The 20690-nt window shown below is 31.2% G+C and overlaps 1 protein-coding gene and 2 long non-coding RNA genes across 3 annotated transcripts in view; 2 read left to right on the top strand and 1 right to left on the bottom strand.

Moving 5' to 3' along the window:
- The first annotated feature begins 4520 nt into the window (after positions 1 to 4520).
- The window catches only part of LOC145317779 (uncharacterized), a 32255-nt gene continuing 16085 nt past the window's right edge, over positions 4521 to 20690 (top strand). Inside the window, exon 1 of the mRNA XM_080159047.1 lies at positions 4521 to 4875. Coding sequence (XP_080015173.1) covers positions 4795 to 4875 — 81 coding nt within the window. The 5' untranslated portion in view covers positions 4521 to 4794. The remainder of the gene's footprint in view (positions 4876 to 20690) is intronic.
- LOC145318373 (uncharacterized) lies at positions 9577 to 13258 on the top strand. Its single transcript, XR_013879316.1, has 3 exons — positions 9577 to 10171; positions 10721 to 10790; positions 11787 to 13258. It is a non-coding gene; the product is annotated as an uncharacterized LOC145318373 (long non-coding RNA).
- On the bottom strand, positions 17925 to 19016 carry LOC145317778 (uncharacterized). Its single transcript, XR_013879103.1, has 2 exons — positions 18889 to 19016; positions 17925 to 17998 (listed from the first exon to the last, which is right to left on the bottom strand). It is a non-coding gene; the product is annotated as an uncharacterized LOC145317778 (long non-coding RNA).

Here is a 20690-nt window from a genome sequence, read left to right as displayed (position 1 = left end):
TTCAATCCCTGAATTTCAACCATCTATCTTGAATAGGAGTAGAGAAAATCATGAAAACTTGAATTGTAGGAATAGATATAGCCCACCCCAGTTTTTTGGCAAATCCTAATGAAACTTGATGAAAATATGGAGTATTGATAGAGAGAGAGAATATTCAATCCATGAAAATTTAAGCCTTCTATCTTTTATAGAAGCCGATAAAATCTCGTTTTCCCCTTTCTGTCTCAGACAGACAGACATACCAATGGACAGACATACAGATGAATGGACAGACAATGGACGGACAAATATTTTGAATTATAGAGTAGCTTCACTACTAAAAAACTAAATAGGATAATTGTTGTACACAAATTGATTTCAGTATGTTTTAAATGAGCTTACATAATCAAGGACATCCAAGCTTTTTGATTTGGGGGGAAGGGGGGAGGGAAATTTGGGCATCCCCATGTTTATTTTGTGGGGTAATCTTTATATAAAAAAGGCAAGGACCTCAAAGCTTTTTATATTTTTTTTTTGGGGGGGGGGGAGAGGGGAAGATTAAAAATAAAAAATTTAAATATTATGGGGTTGCCCCAAATTAATTAATAACCCTTAACCCCCTAACCCCCCCCCCCCCCCCCACCGGGACATCCCTTTACATAAAGTAATGATTATAAAGTTGCTAAGTACCTTACTGCTACAAAAATCATCTTCCAACATTTAAGATTAATTCTAAAACGCCTGAATTAACAATAAGAGCTAACCATGCACAGTGCCTTCGAATGTGCTTTGACTTAAGTGTCAGAACCTAAATTGGGACATAGTGCATTTCATTACCCTAGGTTAGGTAACTTCATTTCACTTTTCAAAAAAATCTAAAATGCAGCGGTTTTTGAGAAAATTAGATTTAAAAATTTCTAGTTAAATTTTCACCCACTAGGAGTTACCGCATAATCATGACAAGAAAATCAAAGATTATTTATTTAATATTTTGAACAACTTTGCTTTTATAAAGTCAGTCATAAAACCTCCCTATATATGATTTATTTAAGGCTGAATTTCTGTGACCTTAGCAAAGCAATTGATAAAAATAGCCATTAATTACATCACTTCAGGAGTGGTTTTATGAAGAAATTTATTAGAGCAAACTTGTTCAAAATTAAAAATAAATAATCTTTGCTTTTCTTGTTATGATTATACGGTAACTCCTAGTGGGTGAAAATTGAACTTGAAATTTTCAAATTTAATTTTCTCAAAAACCGCTGCATTTTAGATTTTATTGAAAAGTGAAATAAAGTTACCTAACCTAGGGTAATGAAATGCACTATGTCCCAATTTAGGTTCTGACACTAAAGTCAAAGCACCTTAGAAGGCACTGTGCATGGTGTGGATATACACATCCTAATTGTAAAAATGTTTTGCTTTTTAAAATTGTAAATCAATTATTCAGGAATCGTTTTACTTTGTTTGTTTACTAGCAGCTGCGCTCCAAACATCTAGGAGCTCTGTAAAAAAGGAGTAAGGAAATTAGTAAAATAGCCTTATACTTTACCAAAATCTTAAGCTACAGACAAAAAAGCTTTATATAACATGTATTAATTTGTAAAACTGCAAATGATAAAATATGACCTATTTTTTTCTCTTTAAAAATTCTCTTTAAACACCTCCCCCTTTTTATATAAAGATGCTAATTCCCCCCTAACCCCAAGAGGATATAAGCAGTAAAAACCCCGCAGGTGGCACAATTTTCTAACACTTCTTTCTTATTTAGTCTTTTAAAAGGATTCAAAATGCATTGACATATATATATTTTTTTTTAACTCTTATTTTATACATCTTAATTGGAACTGATGATCTATTTTTATAGAGAAACATATGTATTCCATCAATAAAAAGTTAAAAAATTAAGTGTGTTTATACATATAATAATTACTATATATAATAGGATAATGAAATGCAGCTGTTTTAAGGGTTGCCAGCTTAATAATACAGACCGATTCAATAATTGTGTTAATATGTTAAGATGTCTAACTTTAAAATGGTGTAATTATAGTTATATTTAGCATAGAAAAATGATAAACATACCTATAGAAGCGTTAAATAATTCTCTTTTTTATAATATAAATTTTTTTTTAGAAACAAGAACAAAAACAATGCATAGCAGTGTAAAATATAAATTGATATTTTTTTTCCAAAATTCAATTCCCTCTGGTGATGTTATAAATAAAATACCAAAAGTCAAATTTAGGTGGATGTTATATGAATATATAAAGCTTCTTTACAGCCAAAAAAATTGGGAAAAAAAATATCATTTATGGAGCAACAACAAAAGTGGGTTTATCACAAAACCTCGATATTTTAGTCAGCTGTTCTATAAACAACCAAGTCATTACCTGTATATTATAAAGCAATGCCAGGCGATTAAAATGAGGTATTAAGCACTTTCTAACTCCAAAAATTGATTCTTCTAGAGCAAAAATTAGTTTAGCATTTTTGGTGACTCAAATTTGAAATTTGATTTGTTGCAAGAGAAAAATATCAAAAAAACATACTTTTTTTATCTCAGAGGCAAATTAATGGTACCAATATATTCGCAAATGTCTTATATACAGTTTAATACACTTTTAAGTCCATTATTTTTGGGGCTTTGAGTGAATGTCGAATAAGGTTGATTTCTAGCCTTTAACTGGCTTTTGATGCCCCCCTAGAATCTTGGGAATCTGGATTTTTAAGGGTAAGGAAGAGCAGAAAAGTTGCTTTAAATAATCTGAAAACTTATTCTATACATAAAATAGCCTAATACCACCATTGGACTTGTGTGGAGCTTTCAATGAATAGAGATCTCAATCGGTTCAGAGGATAACAAAATCTTAAGATACAGACAAAAAAAAACTACTTTGTATAGATTAATTAAGAAACCACACGTAAACACCTAGCTACAATCGTTTAGTTTGGAAATTATAAAAATCAATTGTTCATTTTAACTTTGCAAGATGATTCCTATAACAATGAAGTTTAGACAGTTTGGAAAGAATTGATTTATTATTACTTGGATATTAAACCAGATTTTCAATTTTTCTAATATAGTCGTGGATGGCTAAAATAACGATACCCCCTTCAAACCTCTTGACCATATCCCTTCCCCTCCCACTGGATGATCGAACTAACCAATAAGTAAGGTCCATACTGGCTAGCTAAATTTTCCTCTGTCAATACATCCACGTATATCCTATATCCATTAGCCTTGTTTAAGTTTTGTATCTTTATGATATTTGGAAGGGAGTTTTTTTTGGTATCTATGATCTTTCTCAATATTGATGTCCTTGTTTAAATTTATCTTTTCTCAGAGTTTTCAAAACTGAAAACAAATATATCAATCAATGTTCATGGTAGTTTTTGTTAGATTCTCATTTTAAATCAAGGTTAATTTTTTAAAGTTTAGAATTCAACAATTTAAAGGGATGTTTAATTATGATAAACAAAATTTTCCCTTTTTGTAAATAAGAATTATTGGTGGAATAACAGATCTATTGTATAAATGTATATACAGACAACTACCTCCCTTTCTTAATCAAAGACCTCTTTCGTCTGCTTCTAAATTATTTTCTGCTACTTGGCTGTGTTAATATAAGCGACACAATTGGTTGATTTTCAATGACCCAATAGAAGGGTTGCAAAAGATGGTTTCGAAGGGGAGATACAGTTATTTAACCCTTTCTCCCTGTAGTGTTTTACTCTAATGGTGGAATATTTGAAAAATGCTAGTTTGAATCAACCAATCAATAATCAATTAAAGTCTCAACAAATGATAGAACTCTACCCACCCCCATGATTAGTTTTTTTACCTCCTCGATTCAAAAAATAAAAAGCTTGGACGTCAAAAGTATGGCCGTCAATCTCCAATAAATTAAAGACCTTATCTTCCTTATTTTTTGACTTTTTAAAAAGAATCATTTCATTGGCAAGATTTGATATATTTACCAACTTTACCAAGATTTTTATCATTTCCATATAAAATAAAAATGACGCGGATAAGAGTCAAAACAATAGGACAATTCATCCATTATTTATGGATAATGGCAAGGGCGTGTACACTATTTTAGAGGAAGGGGATAACATAAGTAAAAAGGGCACCCCCCCCCCCCCACTCCTATAACAAACAATTTTCACAACATACATAAAAGCGAAGCTAAAAATAAATGACAAACGTGTAGGGTGTCAGAACTTTATAAGCAGAACATTTCTTTGTAAGTCTAAACAAAACTGTTCATGTTGCACAATTGCGTAAATACAGAATAAAGTAAAAGGACTTTCATTTTAGGATTTTATTATAGAGATGCCTCGCTAAAGATATTGAACCTTGTTGTCCTAGGAAATATTCTTACAAAAAAAATCAGATGCATAAGTTGATTATAGCATCAAAAAAAGTATAAAAAACAGAATGATTTAAATGGAATGCGTGACTTTCTGGTAAGGCCTATAGAGTTGCTACGCCTTTTAAATCGTACTAACTGTATGAAGAATCACCATGCAAAGCTTTGCTTTAAAAAATTTAATACCAATATAAAAATTTAAAAAAGCTGTATAAATTTTAGCTTTTCACGTTTTCCGATAGGCACTTTTTCATGAAAGTATTTGAAAATTATTATTAATCATATTCATGTATAGCGTTGTCGAAATAACTAAAAACTCTTTAAAAAACTGGAGTCCCGACATAAATCAGCTGACCCGAAACAAAAACAAACTAAATATAAATATTATTCGTATGTATTTTTGTATGTGGTTGCATGGTTTTGTGATTTATAATATCTTGCAATGCGTTCCCGAGTGAATTTAGTTATATATCTAGTCTTGCCAGTACAGCTTTGTCATAGTCGTAATATTATACAATTTCAGGTAATAATTTGTAAAACATTTTTTTTTTTTTTTGGGAGGGGGTCTTAGTGTGTAGAACTCGTAACCTACTAATTTAGGGCATAAAACAAAGGTTTGTAAATAAAAGGGTAAGGAAGCAAAACATTACTTTGACTGACTTATACTCGGAATTTCATGATCAAACTGGGGAAAAGCACTAAATTTTTTAGCCCTCTAGCTCTAATAGGAACTGAGATAATAAGGGGAGAGTACTTGATATGAATGTCATCTTTGCATGTTTTATGTAATGAAATTTTAAGTGCTTGCATTCTAAAACTCAACTTTTTGAAGTTCTTTTTGGATCAGAAAATTTTTAAAGTCCATTTTATCTGTTTCATATCCCCTCTTTGACTAATTCCAATATGAACCAGCCTTAATCTTGGACATGTTTTGTTATTCTTTTAAAAAATATCATGCAAAAACATACGATAAATATAGAACTAAATTACACCCCTGTTTCGTGTGCACAGGTAGCACGAAAACAGAGTTCACCGATATTAAAGTGACCTATTCTATAAAAAAACTATTATCCATTGCTCTTGCAAGGAATTCTTTGTATATAGGATCAAGCTACCACATTTTCTATATAAAATTTTTTAATTTGCTTCAATTATATATGTTAGGTATTAAGTACAATTTTAGATTTTTTCTTCAATAATTTTGATTTTTTTTGCAGAAATAATTTTAATGATGGCTTATGAAATTGAGTTTGGGACAAAAGATGTTGTATCTTTTAAATAATTGGAACATTACAAATCTTTATTGCGTTTTTCACTATTCCTCAACCCTTACGCACCCCCTCCCCCCATCATATATTCAACTTTTTAAATTAAATTTTAAAAGCGAATCTTTGATTTATAAACTATTCGTACATTAAATGCGAAGCTATTTTATGATTTGTGCAGGTCCATTTTCTGTACATCTGTCTGTACGTATGTATGAACATTCATCAACGTACGTCCGTCCGTCTATAGCTCTTATAGCGCGCGCGATAATTTAGGCATGTACGTTAGAATTGTCACTCATAAGAATTTCTAACTAGTGTCGGTCTGCCATGCATCTGTAAGTCATCTGTAAGTTCGTCTGTCGTACACGACCATGTGTACGTTTGTCTGTACGTTTTGATGTACGTTTGTCTCTACGTTTTCTCTGCATATTGGTGCACGTCTGTCTGTACGTACATCCGTCTGTACGTTTGTCTAAACGTCTGTCTGTATGTCCGTCTGTCTGTACATTCTTCTTTACATCCATCATATCTTTACATTAAATTGTCTGTACTTGCTGTATGTATGACCTTTTAAACATCTGGATGAACGTCCTGTATGTACATCAGTCTGTCCATCTGTAACAGATGGCTCATACCACGCAAAATTTAGTCATGTTAGAATTATCATATGAATTATTAAATAGGCATGATCATTACATTCATAGATATTGTTGTCCTTGTTAAGGAAGCATATTTACCACACATATACTAATACATTGAATGTTGTGTAGACATGAGTTTTAGCATGTACGTTTTTGATAAAATTGACTTAAGATAATTTAATTATTTTGAAAGTTTCCTGAATTTTTGCACTGTTCATTTTGTTGATTCATTTTACCATCTGAAAAATAAATAGGTAATTATTGTAGGTAATTATTTCTGATGTTAAAAATTAAACTTTTGAGAAAAATAACATGAACATGCAATTTACTGGTTAGATCTCAAGTATAATTTTGATCTTGCTGCGCCTCTTTTCAAACAATCGCAAAAGGAACAGCGGAGGAGTGAAAATGGGTTGGTTGTATTGCAATTTTGACAACGGAAGGTTTTTGCTTTTGGCTTTGAACCCAGAGCTATCTTTGATGTCGAGCATATTCTATCAACTTTTAGCATCTAAAAATTATTATCAATGTTATACATGCTTATTGGGCCAAACAGAAAATTGAGCATCTAATCATGCTAGTATACATACACATGCTATATATTTTCATGCCTTTTTTCATAAGAAGCTACATTGAAAAATGCAAAAATTTAAGGTTCTCATATTTTAAATCTAAAAATAGGAATTAAATGGTACTACATATCTTAAAACTAGAGCTTATGGAAGTTCTACTATTAACACAAGCCATGCAATTTAAATTTTAAACAAGGATCATAACATCCATAAAAGCCAAGCACTGAAACGTTAGGACAAACGGACATTAACACTTGTATAGTGTCAGAACTTAACAATCAGAATATATTTCAATGTATAAGAGTCGATGCAAAAGTGTACCTAAGTAAATTTTTTGTAAATCTGCTTGGATACAGGATAATGTTTATGGACATACTAACATTTTTAGGACTTTATTATAGGGTTGCTTTGCTTATAATATGGTACTTTGTTGTCCCAGGAATCAATATAGGTACCAAAAATCAGATCAATGGGATAATTAGATAAGATAAAATTTCTTGTTAAAAAGTAAAAAAAATCAACATGTTTAAAATGGATGTACGGACATTCTGTTAATGATTTTAGATTTGCTATGCTTTCTAAATCGTACCTAACTACTAAAGGTATCATCATGCAAAGTTTGAAATTGATAGGACAATTCTAACATGCATTAACTAACAAAAAAAGCTATCTGTTCCAGACGTACGGACCGAACATAATTATAGTAATGCTTTGCCTTAAAAATAATTCTAACCTGGTGGATATATTTTGTTCTTTCAATATTATTAGCAATATTGTGGGTCCTCCCAGCCTGTAAATTTCCTTTATGGTGTATTCTTTCAATGTTTTGTTCACTGAGGGAACCACAGTGCCCTTCCATGCTTGATATAACTTTGGGAACACAAAAAATTAAGGTATCTAATTTTGGGGTAATGTTTTTGCTAACATGCATTACCTAGAGTTCACCAAATTTGTCTAAATCATTTTTTAAATTTTCATATTCTATTTCTGGAATTTTTTCGGTGCTCAACAGAGTCCTACATATCTGCCTATATAATGGATAATGGTTTGGGTATTTTACTATATACCTTGGATGGGTTAGTTTTGTGTTTAGAAGAATAATCAGAAATTCGTTTTAAAAAGATATATTTCCTAGCCATAAAAACTCTAAACAGCTGTATAGTTAAAGTTAATAATGATAATTTAAAATTCATTTTTGAGAAAACTATAAAACAGGGCCAGAACATCAAATGCTTTGAAGACATCAATATACCATTATCCATTCCTAAATAATTCAAAAATTTCGTTCCAGATATCTTCTAGAGCCTCATTTTTTAGTAGGGCTGTAAATTCTTTAAAATTTTCAAGCCATTTCATGGCTGTGGTAGCTGTATAGATGTTTCCATAGTAAACTTCTGGGCTTATTCTTAGATTTTTCATTTTTTTATATATAGCAGTACATATTGACCCTGATGATGAGAGTAGTTTAGTATCGAGCTCTGCTCTTCTTAGTCTTGAATTTTGAATGTCCAGGTCATTTTTTGTTATATTTATGCTTATTTCTTTAAGGCATTCTAAAATAGTCTCCCTTACCTCCTCCAATGATATGTTTTGACATTTCAGACATTCATATTTTGAATTGAGTGCCCCTATCACCTTTACTTCTTGGCTGGTCATACCCTGGCAGATAGCATGTACCCAGACAGATGTATCTAAATAGAAATATAGGCGTTATCCTCTTAGGAATTTTTTTCTTCATTTTTTTGCAATTTTATACCCCCCCCCTGACTAAATGACTGGGTTAGGTAAGGCTAGGTTAGGTTATATGGCTAGGGGGCCCAGCGCCTGCGGCTAGGCAGGCCAGGGGGCCGTTTTTCTGTGGGGGGGGGGGGGGGGTATAAAAATTGTCAAATTTTGAGAAAAATTTTCTAAGAGGATAATACTGAAATATATTATATTTCTAACTCAAATACCTAATATTTTTTTGGGAATAAGATTAAAATTGTAAAGGGTTAGCTTTATTTCTGTTATATTCTTAGATACTCTATTTTTAGTAGCACAGCTAATCTACAATTCACCATGTCTTTCAGTCTGTCGCTTTATTATTCAGTTAGTCCCTTGTTCTGAGCATCTTGTATGTAATTTACTTTGTCTGTCAGTATGCCAGTCATCATACAAAATATAAATATTTTTAAAAATAATTGAATTTCCATGACTTTATTGAGCTGCGCTTCTTATGGATGTTTTCATCCTTGTTATCAAACTTTCACTAAAAACATTAAGAGGTATATGCACATCAGAGAACTATCTCTGTTTAAAGTGATCACGAAGCTGGAAAATAGTTGATATATGTTACAGATTAATGTTTTTTAAGAGTATTTTTAAAAGAATTAAGTCTTATATACTTCACATTTAAAAATTTATCAAACTTTAAAAAAATTAATTTTCACACATTAAAACATTTATGTTTTTTGTGTGTTTTATTATACATATCTTAAAACCTATCAAATTGACAAATTACACTTATTTTTCTTGAAATTTACTCGTGGATGCATAGTTAAATATGTAAGGTTTTGTTACATACATATTAAACTAACCAAAATAGGTTGTATATAGCTTTCTAGGGGTGATTAAAAATTCTCCCAATGATCGGAAAAATATATCCATATATGGAAAAAACCATTTCTGATTAATTTCTGATTATGGACCCTGAAATTTCATTTTTTCGTTTATTTTTAAATCAATTTAAATATCTAAATATCTATAGATATATGATGTAAAAAATCATTAGAAATCAGTCATTTGCTTTGTATATATATGATACAATGTAATATAACTAAAAAGATAAATATAGGCAATTTTGAAATATTATCAAAGCAAACTTAAAAATGAGAAATCTCGGCACCTTTCTTAAAAGAGAAAGGGAGAAGGAAAGCATTAAAGTGTGCAACAAAACAAAACAAACACACTCTACAGCTGTAAACCTGTCTGCTTGTTGTTAGTTGGTTAAAATAATAATGCATTCATATTTTATGTTTTTTACAATCAATATAATTCAAACGCAAGTTATGTGATTATTATTATTATGTAAAAGCAAGGCTTTTATACATTAAAGCCTTATAAGTGCCTTAGATTGGATTTATGCCATTTTCCTAATTTAAATTAACCTCCTAAGAGGAACCATATCAGTTCAGCAGTTAGCGAGATTCTTCACTACAGACATAAAAAACTTACTACTATTTTAAATACTAACTACTTAAAACATACAATCCTTTATTTAATGTTATATTCAACTTAATATATCGTAGATTAAAAAAATGTATATATTTTGAACACAGAGTAGTAAAAGCTTGTTTAAGGTAATTATATTATAATTTATATAACTTCAAAGGTGCATTTGTTCATTGTCTTAGTCATTTGTATATATTGGGATAAGTCACCGGATATTAATTTGATGTATATCTCAATTATGTTAAATAAAATTTACCCTTTTGTAGAAACTTTTAATTTTTATCAACCTATAAGGAAATAATAAAAGCACACAAAGTATGGACAATGAACTGATGCACATCTCAATTTCGTGGAAAAGTATGGACACTGCATTTTTGTACCATCCAATAAAAATCATATTTAAGTTTCTCTGCCAACGAGTGAGAGCATTCTTATAATTTTTTACTAGTTTTATTTACATGCCAATATCCCCTCCCTGCCTGGTATAATGAGTTATTTTATATGATTACGCATATACGCACGCTTATATAAAGGTAGAGGGAATGGGATACTAACTTATGGCTTGATTCACATGCCACTCGTTAAAGAATAATTTCTACAGAAAAATTCAGACCTTATATTCTACTGATAACAAGAAATGTCTACTTAGTGAAATATTAATTAAGTATATTGTTTAGGTATGAATTGTTTGATGTTTGTGTTCTTTTGTTGCAAAGTTTTGCAGAAATATTGAATCGTTTCTTAAAGGTAATTTAATGACAGCAACCATAAAAGCAAAGCTCTGAAACTGTAGGTCAGACAAACATTAAAGCCAAACAAGGAGAATATAATTAAGTCAAAACAAAATTGTAAATAAAAGGGGGGGGGGGGGGTAATGCAACCATCTCGTAATCAGTGAGCAAATGGCACTTAGAATTCGAATTTTGATCTAAACTTTTGCATGAGTAATCCTTGGTAGGTCTATTTTCCCTAAATTTAACAAAAAGTTGGAAAAGTAACGGCTGGCGGCTCAGCCGTTTAGCCGTTTTTTGCCTATTTTCAGGGTAAATTCATCATCAATTACGTAGGAATCAACTATTTAAAACATATTTTTGGTTTAATTCATGTTAGATAATAGCAATAACCATTTTTGAAACTTCTAGTACCAACAGCTACCGTCGAGAACCGTTTGATAGCATTTTGGAGTGGCAACGAGAATAAGGTGGAGATAGGTTTTGTGAATAATTTGTACTATAGATATCCAAAAAATGGCAAAACTGCTGAGCCGCCAGCGGTTAGTCATTACTTTTCCAACTTATTGTTCGATTTAGGGAAAATAGACCTACCAAGGATTACTCATGCAAAATTTTAGATGGAAATTCGAATTCTATGTGCCATTTGCTCACTGATTACGAGATGGTTGCATTACCCCCCCCCCCCCTTATAAGAGATATTTGTCAGACGAACGAACGAACGGACCCTAATTTAATATAAAAAATTGTATGAACGCTAGTTAATTTGAGTAATTTATGCAAAACTAAGAATGACAAAATCCTTAAAGGCGAAGTTTAACAAAACAGACAAACAAAAAAACCATTCCTTTAATCGCTTGTGTGTTGTCTGCAAAAAGTAAATTGTTCTCAAAGGGAAATGGAAATTTAAAAAAAAAAGTCTTCTGGCTTCCTAGAATCGTGTCTTTTTATATCTGATAATGAAAATATTCCACCAATAGAATGTCCATTTAAAATGATCATTATATTTTAGTTTGAATGGCCTAAATTTCTGACCCTACCTCCTGACAGAGAGTAAGAACCTAGTTTCCTAAAATTATAAAAACAGGTAAAAACTATAGTTAAATACTAGCAACTATACTCTTAGAGGGAAAGAGGGTTTACTTTTCACTTCAAATTTTAGTATGGAAATATTTTTTTTAAAAAGGGGAGGGGGTCAAAGGCGATTTCACTGGGGAGGTTAAAGGTACCCAAAATAAATATTAACTTTTACTGGACATAAAAGAAGAAAACGATGTCAGTCCAGTGTTTTCACACAGACATCCTGTTACTTTATATATACAAGACTAGCAGCTACGCCCCTAGAGACCTTTAAGGGGTGATGACCTTCCCCCCACCTTTTTTAAAATTTTAGTTTTAATTTTAAATTTAAGAAGAAAATAAAAAAAAATTATAGGGTCATTTTTTCATATGTCGATATATATTTAGTATGGGGGTGGTACTTCCCCTCCCCACAAAATCGTTATAAACCTGGACCTATGAAAAGCCAAATTGTAACCATATTGGTTCAGCTTCTAGCGAGTTCCTTTGCTACACACAGACTGATAGACATCATGTTGCTTTGTGTAAGAATATACTTTCAAAAATGTAAAAAAAAAATTATCAAAACTAGTACTCAGATTATAACAACAAAGTAATTAATTGGGAAAAAATCACGAAACCTATACATGCTTTTCAGCTCTAGTTGGGGGGCAACACTTGACGACCATTTTATCTGCCAACAAATATAATTTTAGATTTATTTCGCATGTTGGCTATACCTTATTTCTTGCGGATCCCCCTTCTAAAGCTGAAGAGGGGGGGGGGGTGTATTCATACTTTAGTTTTAAAAAGAATAAGTAAATAAGAAATTAAGAAGGTTGGTCAATGTTTTCTTAGCACAATTTCTCTTGGGAGTTGGTAAAGCCCTCTTCCAAAATAGTTATTGATTCTATGCAGTTATTGGATGCATATATGTGATTAGTAGTTTGATGTATATGTGTCTTGTTCGGGTTTTATTTCATCAAACTACATAAGAACCTTTCCCGGAATTTTTATAGGCTTCGATTTAAAGGCATCCTTTATCTGTTAGCGAGATCTTTTAAAATGTTCTTTATTAATTTTTTTTCTGGTGTTGAGAAGTTGCATACCATACCTACTTTACGCGCTTTGAGAACTCGAGAAATAAGAAATTAAATCAATGAAAATTAATGATATCTCTAGTTTTCATTCAAAACCAATTAATATTCGGTAGATTAGAACCGGTTCTCAGCCATGCCAAAAATTATGTCTAGTATCGTATTATATATCCAGTTTTTTACGAATAAAAACATATACAACTATAAGATTAAAACAATTTTTTAGCCCTGAGATGCTGAAGGCATGAAAAGCTGTTTATAATACGATGCGAGAAGTAACTATTATTTTGTTTATGCAAATTTTGAAAAATAAGAATGTAAATGTCTTATGTAGTTGAATTAAAAATATAAAAAAATTCTTAAAATATTGACTTGTTTTTATGATATTTAGTTTTTACGATGTTTAATTTTTTTTATAAGCAAAGCTACTCTATGATTAGAAATGTCCATTGTTGGTTTAAGGGATTAGACAAAAGTCTTAACATTATTACCCCTTGTAAGTATTAGTTCAATGATTTAAAAAAAGGAATTTTGTGGAACTATCCCTTTTTCTTATTTCTAAATTTTTCCTTGCGTTGTTTGCTTTTTCTGTTTTTTTCTCTAGTTGGAACTCAAGTAAAGAAGATTAATCTAGTTCAGGGTTATATACTTTTTATATAAATTTTTTTAAAAGCGAAGTTTTTCTATAATTAGGGTAGGGTCATACATTCGTCCGTCCGTCACAGTTAGCTCTTTTCGTGAATTGAAATAGGTTAGAACTGTCCTATTGATTTCAAACTTTGCATGCTGGTTCCTATAACAGTTAGGTACGACTTAGAGAGCGCAGCATCTCTATAATCGTTACCAGAAAGTCCGTACGTCCATTTGAAACGATCTGATTTTTTTTACTTATTTTACAACAACTTTTGAATGTTGAAATTGTCCTATTCATCTGTTTTTTGGAATACTGATTCCTAATTAATTAATACAACAAGGTTATACGTGAAGCATCTCTATAATCAAGTCCTAAAAACGTTACTATGTCCTTAGACAGCAACATGTATCTAATTAGTTTTGCAACAAAATTACTTACAATTTTGTATAGACATATGCATTAATATTCAGTTTATTCAGTTCTGACACTCTTCAAGTGTCAATGTTTGTTTGTCCATACATTTCAGAGCTTCGCTTTTATAGATGTTGTCATCCTTGTTATATTGAATTTTACTTCTTTAAAAGCCTTTGACGTTACATGTCAGGTATATTAGTATTCGATTTTAGAAGTAGCAAAGCTACTTTATAATTTAATTTGTCTGTCCTAGAAACAGATCTATAGTATAAATGTATATACAGACAACTACCTCCCTTCTTTTTCAAAGACCTCTTTTGTCTGCTTCTAATTAATTTTCTTCTACTTGGCTATGTAATATAAGCGATACCATTGGTTGATTTTTTAATGACCCAATAGAAAGGTTGCACAAGACGGTTGCGATGGGGAGATACAGTTATTTAACCCTTTTTCCCTCTAGTGTTTTACTGTAATGTCCTAGATAACTAGGGGCCCTTGAGGAGAGTTAGGATTAGTCTACCCCCTTCACTAATTTTCATGAAAATTAAAAAAAATATTTGGTTGGTTGTCATTTTTTCTAGGAGCGATTTATCTTATGTGGGTGGTAGTACACTCCTCTTCAAAAGCTATAAGCCATTCCAGGACCTACGAGAAGCTAAATTGTAAAGGAGAACCAAATCTGTTCAGTGGTTAGTGAGATCCCTTGCAATAGACAACAAAACCTGACTACTATATGTAATAGGATTTATGAAAATTTGCTAAAAATTTATGTATAATTTATTTTAGATAAGCAAAGCTTTTATATAATTAGGGTTTGTCCACCTGTCCATTACAGTTAGCTCTGTTCTTTGTTTATCTAGACATGTTAGAATTGTCCTATTGATTTCAAACTTTCGCATGATGATTCCTATAACCGTTAAAAAGCGTAGCAACCCTATAATCTTTACCAAAAAGTCTGTATTTTTACGAAATTCCGTAAAGGTGTGTGTTTTAAGACTTTAAAATGGGAGTAGAACTCTAAAATTTGTTATGACAGTTGCTCTAATATGGTACTATATAAAACTGTGAAGAAACGGCGGCAAAGCCTTTTCTACTGCCAAAAAAACAGTATGCCCTACAAAATTTTGGTTTGCTTTTTCTTGCTAAATTACCCAGATTTAAATCATTTAGGACAAACTTATTATTTTCTAAAATAGTTGACCTTTTATTTGCACTGGACACTTCTGATTTCTTTGATTTAAATTTTAGAAACATGTCCCAACTCTGTCAAAAAAAAGTTTGTCTCAAATGATGCAAAATTGTCTAATTTGGAAAGAAAATGCGGAAATTTTTGCAGTTTTTGGCAGGAGTTGTGATTCCAACGCCGTTTTTTAAAAAAAATGCACGTTAAACCCCATTATATCAACTACCATGCCAAATTTTAGAGTTCTACTCCTTTTTCAATGTCTTAAAACACACACCTTTACGGAATTCCCCCTTTAGGAACAATTTTGTTTAGTCTTAGTACTTAATGTTCTGTTTAGTAAGTTCTTACACTCTACAAGAGTTATCGTTCGTTTTTCCTTCCTTGTGATATTAGATCTTCGCTTTTATAGATGTCTGGCCTTGTTTTCCTATGCTGCTTATGGACATTTTAATCCTTATTATTAACGTCTAATAAGTTAGAAGTTGGATAGGTTTAATCCAACATATTGAACTTGACGTATAGAATGTATAGACCAAGAAAATCTTTTCCAAATTAAGTATTTTATTGATCAAAACACAAAAACTCAATATATATGTATATAAAAGGAATTTTAATCTTCACTAAAAATAAAAACATAATCAATTACAAAAGCTTAGGGTTTACAAAATTTAAAGGAGGCATTCAATGATATTTTCAGGTGAAATTAAAAGTAAGATCAAATCCATAGAAATTTTAAGAAATTAGTTTTTACTGTAAAGTGTTTTAAAACTTTTTTTTATATAAATACTGATATTGTTTCTGAAGATAAAAATTAGATTTAAAAAACTACGATAAAAATAGAACAAAAAAAATAATAAAAGCCATTTAACATTGCATTAATGTTTTGAATAGATAGAATGACACGAATTACAACATTAATAAAAAATAGCAAACATGGTCAAAATGAATTATTGAAATACTAGCGGCTACGACCCTAGAAGCCTCTAGTGGCACTTTAAATGTTTGGTTTTTTGTTGCGTTCAAGATTCTACGATACCTCGCAATGATACGTAGGAGTCTCTATACTTAAAATAAAAATTTCGATTTATTTCTCTTGGGAGGGTGGTGGTACACTCCCTCAAAATAGTTAAAAACCTTCCTGGGACCTATGAGAAGCTACCCTGTTAAGGAGAACCCGATCAGTTCAGCGGTTAGCAAGATCCTTCAGTACAAACATACAAACACACAGACAAACATTCTGTTACTTTATTATAAGGATTTACTAGAAAAAGGGAATCGACTCAACTGAAATACATATGAAAGAAAGATGAAAGAGCAAGGATCTTAAGGAAGAAGATAATGTCCGATAAATTGATGAAAATTCCCAATGATGATTCACAAAATTATCCCTTCTGTAGATTAAAATTAGTGGTTAAATCATTTGAACATGCAACTATATGAACCAGACAATTAAAATTCACTAATGTCCCCAAAGTTGGTAAACTAACAAATAAGAAAACATAATTTTAAAACGACGGGGACTAGTGTAATAATCAGTCAATAGTCTCTTCTCTCTCTCTGGGTAAACCTTATACTAAAGTAACAGGATGTTTGTCTGTTTGTTTTCTGTGTGTCTGTACCAAAAGATCTCGCTAACCGCTGAACCGATCGGGTTCTCCTTAACATGGTAGATTCTTATGGGTTCTAGGAAGGTTTATAACTATTTTGGGAGAGGGTACAACCACCCTCCCAAGAGAAATGACAAAAAAATAAAAAAAAATTTAAAATTTATGGGAGACTAAAGAATAAAGAGGTAACATAGAGACTTTAACAAACAAAAACATCTAAAGTGCCACTAGAGGCCTCTAGGGGGGGGGGGCCGGGGGGGGGGGGGGGTAGCCGCTAGTTAATAACATATAGGCTTGAAAAAGTAAAAAATGATGATATATTTAGTTTTGCTTAGTTCAATATGAATACATAAATCTCTGCAAAATATCAACCAATATAAGTACATAATACATCTATAACAAATAAATCACAAAAGTTAGTATCAAAGAATTAAATCATCTTTAGTGTAAACTTTTAAAAAAAATTTCAATAACGAAGCTCTTTGTAATGGATAGCTCTTAGCATCAATTTTTTTTTGGGGGGGTAATATAATAATTTTATAAAGGCACCTAGCTAATTATGAAATATTTAGTAGGGAAATTGCGCGCGAAGCTCGCCAAATTTTTTTGGTTGGGATTATTTCTTTGGGGGTGGGTATTTCCCCCCAAAAAATTTTTCGGGGTGGATAAATACCCCCTCCTAAATGGTTGGGGTGCCTACGGCACCCCCAGGATAGGGGTAAATTTTTAATGTGGGGGGCAAAATGGAAAAATTTTTGGGGGTGCCTACGGCAACCCCAAATTTGTTTAGGGGGGGAGAGTTATCACCACTTTACCCCCCTCCCCTTGGACTTCCTTGAATAATTGAGTAAAATCTTTTGGGCTAGGTCACTAATTATTCCAAGTTTTGGTATTTTTAAAAAAACGGCGGCGGTCGTGGTATGAGTCACCACATCCCACCCCCCCCCCCTTTACCTATATTCAAAAGAAACCTAGTATATTTAACTGAAAAAGAAATGTGCTTTAAATTAATTGCTCTCGTTCATAAATGAATTTAATTATTTAATAAAATTCAAAATTTCCCGAAAGCATAGGCATGCAATTGCTACTTGAAACTAAGAAATTTAAGATGTAAAAGTTTGTTTTTCAAAAAGTGACACTTCCAACTTCTCACTTTGTTTTTATTTCTTCTAGATTTTGAATAATAAGCTTCAGTTTGTTTTATGAAATCACAGTCAACAAGATCATCTAAATAAAAAAATAATATTATTTATATAGTTTGAAAACAACATAAATGTCAATTTTTGGCCGATTTTAAATAAAGTGGGATGGATACACTCCGTGAAAAAAACTAAGGTGGACGGATACACCTCCCCTCCTTGACAATGGTCTGAAAATTGAATTTTGGGACTTTCCCTATAGAGACTAGTGGGGCAAGACTCCCCCAAACACTAAAAATTTAAGTTCTGAGCTTATTTTTAGAGATATTGAGATGAAATCTGTAATGATTACCTAGTTTGGTTATTTTTAAAAAGGTTTCTGAAGAAAAATCATTTCAATATCTCTAAAAATAAGCTCAGAACCTAAATTTTTAGTGTTTGGGGGTATTTTGCTCCACTAGCCCCTAGAAGGAAAGTCCCAAAATGAAATTTGTAATGATTACTTAGTACGGTTATGTTGGAAAAGTTTACTTAAAAAAACAGGTTGATATCTTTAAATATAAGCTCAAAACTCAAAGTTTTAGTGTTTGGGGGTCTTTTGCTCCACTAGCTACTAGAAGGAAAGTCCCAAAATGAAATTTGTAATGATTACTTAGTTTAGTTATGTTAAGATAGTTTTCTGAAAAAAAAAATCATCTCAATATCTCTAAAAATAAGCTCAGAACCTAAAAAAATCCTGTGCACGCCACTAAATAAGAGGTTTTGTCAATTCATTTTAAACATGATTGACGTAATAACCCGCAACCGTGGCTCAACACGTAGCGCAACTGCTCGTCGTTGAGAAGGTAATAGGTTCGAATCTCGGTCCGACACTGCGTCATAACTAAAGACATTAAAAATGGTTCCCACTGCTGCTATGTCAGATGCACAACGTAAATAGTTAGTTAATTTTATATGATTAATCAATAAAAAAATTACCTCAAAAGAAATTCACATTCTTGGCTAAAACGTCGTACATTAATTTTCATTATGTTTCTAAAATCAAATTGTAGTTTTCTTAATTATTGAATATTTATTTAAAGTTTTATGTGTCATCCCTTTACACTCACTGTCCCCCACACAAATATCTCGTTTTGACGTAATTGGTTTTATTTTTTTCTTTATAAAAATGTGTACTTAGGGTTATAGAATACATTTTCCCGTTATTTATACAGAGTTTCATACAAATGTATTTAGAAGCCGTGGTAAATGAATACATTACATACTATCATCTTTTATTATATTAAAATAATCCTACTAAATAAAACAATAAGCTTTTTTTGTCGGAAGCTTAATTTTTAATGAACTTATTAAGTTCTCCTTATAAGGGAAGTTTAACACAGGCTAAGGGACAATTTTAAGCAGTTTTATTTCTAGACTTGAAATGTTTTTAGACAAATTTTCAACCTATTGCTCACGCGTGTGTTATCAGAATGTACAGATTTAAACAATAACAAACGCCCATATGTTTTATAATGTAAATAAACCTATGGGCCCTGGATTTTCAATTTATTTTTCAATTTTCTTTTAGAATTAATGTTTTGACAAAAACGAGTAAAACACATTGATTAAAATTATAAAGATATAAATTAGAAAAATTCAAATTAAAAAATATATTTTGGAAATCTAGGGATTCAATGTAGTAAATTTTGTTGGGAAAATTTGGTTTGTTTCCGATGATCGGGAGAACAAAAGAATGCTCATTTTTATGAAAATATTTTATTAAAATGACTTAACTTTTTACTGTAAGTTTATAGCAAATATAATAGATCTTTGGTTTTTAAACAACTAAACTCTTAAATGTTATTGATTCTAGAGATTTAAACAATTTTCCTTTTGTCACTATACCTGCACAAACACAGCGGTAGTTGGTCAATGATTTTATAAAATAAACCAAACTTTTTAATTACATTTTAAAGAAAGTTCGAAGACAAATATTTATAGAGATGTATTACAAAAATATTTTCTAAGTATTATTTTTTTTGTTTTTATCTGTAAGCGAAGAAATAGCTTATTTTCTCTTAGTTTCATTGTTGCTCAAATTTTAACATGATTTTCATGAGAAAATACTCTCGGCATTTTAAACTGATTTTTTTTTAACTTAATTGAACTTTTAAGGCATTATTCTATGAAAATTACTTTAAAAATAAGAAAAAGTAAATGAAAATGCATTTTGAAAAAATTGATTCGCGATCACTTTAAACCAGCGTTTCGACGCCGGGAGCAGCAACATTTTTGGTTGAGCCAGAGCCGTATTTTTCATTAAAAACAGCTCTGGCTCCAGATTAGCTAAAAATGATATTTTTAACTTTTTAAGTTATATTATAATTTGGAAACGGACTATATCTCTATAGTAAACTGAAAAACTATTGTTACTTAACAAATAGACACACATCCTTCTACTTTTATATAGCTTTAATCAAATAAAAGCAAAATATTTATATTATTTATTTTATTTTATCAAATTCAGTAATGAACAAAAATTAATTTATTAATTTTTAAGGTAGGAGCCACAGCTGGAGCCGGAGCCGCAGCTGGGGCCGCATCAAAATTAAACGGCTCCAAAACGCTGGTTTAAACAGTTGCTAATTTGTCTATAATCAAAATTGTAAAGATAAAATTTACCTTTGGCATGGCTTGCCCCACTGGATTTCTGTAGAAGCCTGATCAAGTATGCATGTTTCTGCATCACATTTATTTTTCCTGTCTGGATCTAGGTTTTTAGATTGTAAGAAGGCATC

Source organism: Acartia tonsa, chromosome 4, assembly GCF_053477335.1.
Source record: "Acartia tonsa isolate MP-2025a chromosome 4, ASM5347733v1, whole genome shotgun sequence".
Taxonomy (NCBI): domain Eukaryota; kingdom Metazoa; phylum Arthropoda; class Copepoda; order Calanoida; family Acartiidae; genus Acartia; species Acartia tonsa.
The sequence above is the reverse complement of the archived record's forward strand: the minus strand, read 5'-3'. Positions and strand labels throughout refer to the sequence as shown.